Below are 3,893 nucleotides of genomic sequence, written 5' to 3' on the forward strand. Positions count from 1 at the left end.
ATAAAAGAAAGATGGAGCGATTCATGAAACTTGATAGATTTGGTATAGATCTGAACTCAACAGATGCGGAAAAAACATACAACCATTGGTTAAGAACATTTTCTGTAATTTATTAATTTAAAAATTATGTATTAAATGTATAAAATTATATGTATGACAATGTATTAAATACAATTTTACACAAATCAATGTTTGCAATGTGTACACAAATGCAAAAAGTCTTGCAACATCATAATTACTTTTCATAATTACTACCAAAAACAATAATACTTCCAAAAATATTATGTTTTCACCAAAAACAAGTTCAATTATTTTTATTACATTGTATAATCGTTTTAAACAGATGTACTATTAATATTTGGTAGGATATCCTTTGTTTTTTAACACAGCACTAATTCGTTTAGGCATGGATTTGGCAAGATTTTTACATAGTCCTGATGTAATTTCTGTACACCATACATGACGAATAGCATTTTTTAAACCATCTAATGAACTGCAGTTCTTAGCAGATACACGCTTCTTGATTAACATCCAAAGATTTTCAATTGGGTTGGATCTGGAACTGCGCTTTTTTCTCATCTTTTCAGTTACTAATGGCTTCTTAAATGGCCTTCGTGCAGGTAAGTTTAATTCCGCAGAAAGTCTGTGACGGATTGTGCGCTTTAAGACATTAGAAAGTGTTGGTATGCTGTTCTGTAGGTCACTAGAGGTTATTTAAGGATTTATATTGACCATTGTTACCATCCTGAGGTCAGTACGCTGCGAAGTGACTCTAGGACGTCAAGACCTCTTTTTAGGAGACAGAGGGATAACCTGCTTTACAACACGCCAAATTGTAGTGCGTTTAACCATGTAAATTGTTGCAATGTCTGCATGAGACATACCACTTTTAGCAAGACGTTGAATGCATGCTTTTTCTTCTTTACTAAGCTGCCGAATCTTAGCCATGATTTTCACTGAATTAACTGTTTAAGCTACAAAATTGTCTTTATAAATGTATTTATACCTAAAGATAAAAATATAAGATAATAACACTGAGCCTACTGGCGTGGAAACATTGATTTGTGTAAAATTGTGCCTTGTTGCAAGACTTTTTGCCAGCACTGTATATATGTATATATATATATATATATATATATATATATATATATATATATATATATATATATATATATATATATATATATATATATATATATATATATATATATAATTCTTACATAGTTGCACTTTAAGAAACAGTTTTGTCCACTACCTGGCCCACTGTGCATTGTCTTAAACGAAAAAAAGTAAATATATTTAAAAAAAAAAATCTCTTTTTTTTTTTGTTTTGTTTTGAGAAGTATTATTGATTTAAACTTTCTTTTGGGACGTTCCAACAATGGCGGAAAATTGTCGGTGCCGTTGTCAACTTGAGAGCTTGACACTTACATAATTTCTCTTCAAAATCAAGATACAGGTTTTTTGGTATAAACTGCCTATAAGCAGGATGCTTAACAACTGTTTAACTATTTAATACACAGCTCTTTCTATTAGCTATTTGATGATCATAAAGAATCTGTTCTTCCCTCTTTATTTTTATATTTTTATATCAAACACCATTAGAAAATCCATAAGATTTTCCCTTTAAACATGTTTCAAACTAGCATCCACAAGTTTATGTTTCAAACAAGCATCCACAAGTTTATGTTTCAAATAAGCATCCAAAAGTTTATTTAACTTCTTTATGATACCAGTCTGGATACTGACCATGAGCCTAATTTCATATTCCAGAGCTGATCTAAATCTTTCGCTATTATTTGCATAATAGCTTTTGATGGTAGGGCGGGGGTGATACTTTTGATGGTAGGGGTGTATCAACTTAATGGTGATAATAACCAAGATTGTGAATGAATTTAGGAGTTATAGTTATTATATATATATATATAATAACCATGTTTTCTTTATTGCTGGAACAGCAGAGCTAAAGTAGTGTCAAATCGTATACTTAAATGTAGCATATGGTTGCACTAAACTCTGGATAAAATTTCAGCCGGATAGGTTAAGGATTTATAGCAGTTTTAATTTATACTTTGTAATGACATCGCAAATGGAGGAAGCATTTTTTTAATGATGAAAAGGTGAATACTAACAAAAACACCAAGCTATTTATTTTCCGTAAATCATTTTTACAATAGTTTTGATAATAATAACAATAACAATAGTAATAATGATAATAATAATAATATAAGATTTAAAAAAACTAATACAAATTATAGTTATAGTAATAATAAGTATGTTTACAATAATTACAATGAAAAAGGTATAATAATAACTAATATTATAATGGTAGTTATGAGCATAAAATTATTTATAATAATAAGTTAATGATTTATTTAGGATGTGTCACTCATAAAGAAATCTGATCAAAGGAGTAACACCAATTTTTAAACATAATATAAGTAATAATAAGCAAAGACATGCATTGAAACATATGGACAGTAAACACATAGATTAAAGCACATAGAACATACATTAAAACAAACATGTAGAAATCATAATTTGCAGGTTTTAATAATTAAAAAAAAGAGAAAATAAACAAAAAGTACTGATGATAACTGTCGTAATGATGAAAAGAAAATTAAAAGAATATTTTAATCGTAAGGATAATATGTCTAAAAGTTAGAATAAAAATTTTTTCAGAATTATTTTAAATTGATATTGTTTAAAATGGAGTAAAGGTATTTTAGGATATAGTTTTTTGGACTCATTCAAAATGCATGCAAGGCTCCTGTTCCATTCACAGACGCACTGATAAGCAATGCTGGAAATGTTGGAATGAAAAGGTTTTCGAAGGACTTCGATGTATTTGATTTAATTGGTTAAAAGTTTATTATTCTAATGGATTGACACTGAGACGATAACGGGTGATGCGGAAGTTATCGGACAAAATAAAAACGTCAATAACTTATTTATAAATAAAAAAACAAACTACTATTATATTTTTTTTAAATAAAGCATTTATCTTTTAATAAAAATATATTATTTTTTATATGAAAAAACACCACCATCTGCAATTGATCTCAATTTTGCTCTGACGCCTTTCATATGCGACTGTAAAAAGTTTAAATCAATTTCTTGTAGTTTTAGTTTAATGCAATCAATCAAAACTTGCTCTGTTGAAGCTTGCCAATCTCCCTCGTAAACCTTCTGTGCCAAATGTCCCCAAAAATTTTCAATTGGTCGTGCTTGAGGCACATTTGGGGGATTGGATTCTTTATCAACGTAATAGACATATTGGTCCATCCAATTTAGAGAATCTTTAGAATAATGAGAACTTGCTAAATCTGGCCAAAATAAATAGTTAAAGTCTCCATGATACTTGTGAATAAATGAAAGAAGTCGTTTTTCTAAACATTCATTAATGTAGATTGATGAATTGATCGCTACAGCCTTGGAAGTGCGAAACAATGGCTCGGACATACCACGGTCAGATATGGCTATCCACATTAATAATTATTTTGGAAATTTCTCTTTTCCTATTAAACGAACACTTTCTGGGCATGTCTTTTTGTTGTTTGTGTAGTATCCAGAATTTCCAGGCATGTTGTCTCCTGCAAAACAAAAGTATTTTTCGTCATCGATGACTAGAAGCGATTTTGTGTTATAGAGTTGGTTAACTAGTTTCCTGCTTCTTTTCTTTGCCTTTACTTGTTGTTCTCTAGTGTATTTTGGAGTCTTTTCACGTTTTCTATATTTAATATTCAATTTTTTTAACTGACGACCAATTGTCGATTGATTTACACCAAATTTAATACCTATTTTTCTCTGACTGACCCCTTTTCGATTGTTGACAAGTCTCGTTAATTCGGCTTTCTTTTCTCTAGTCCAGGATGTCGGACGACCAGTGTGCT

The 3,893-nt window shown here is 29.8% G+C and overlaps 1 protein-coding gene across 1 annotated transcript; it reads right to left on the reverse strand.

The window, feature by feature from the left end:
• Positions 1–3,021: 3,021 nt before the first annotated feature.
• LOC136086167 (uncharacterized) lies at positions 3,022–3,489 on the reverse strand. The gene has a single exon (XM_065808444.1). It carries the CDS (start codon positions 3,487–3,489, stop codon positions 3,022–3,024), a length of 468 nt encoding a protein of 155 aa, XP_065664516.1.
• Positions 3,490–3,893: the final 404 nt, after the last annotated feature.

This window comes from Hydra vulgaris, chromosome 10, assembly GCF_038396675.1.
Source record: "Hydra vulgaris chromosome 10, alternate assembly HydraT2T_AEP".
NCBI lineage: Eukaryota > Metazoa > Cnidaria > Hydrozoa > Anthoathecata > Hydridae > Hydra > Hydra vulgaris.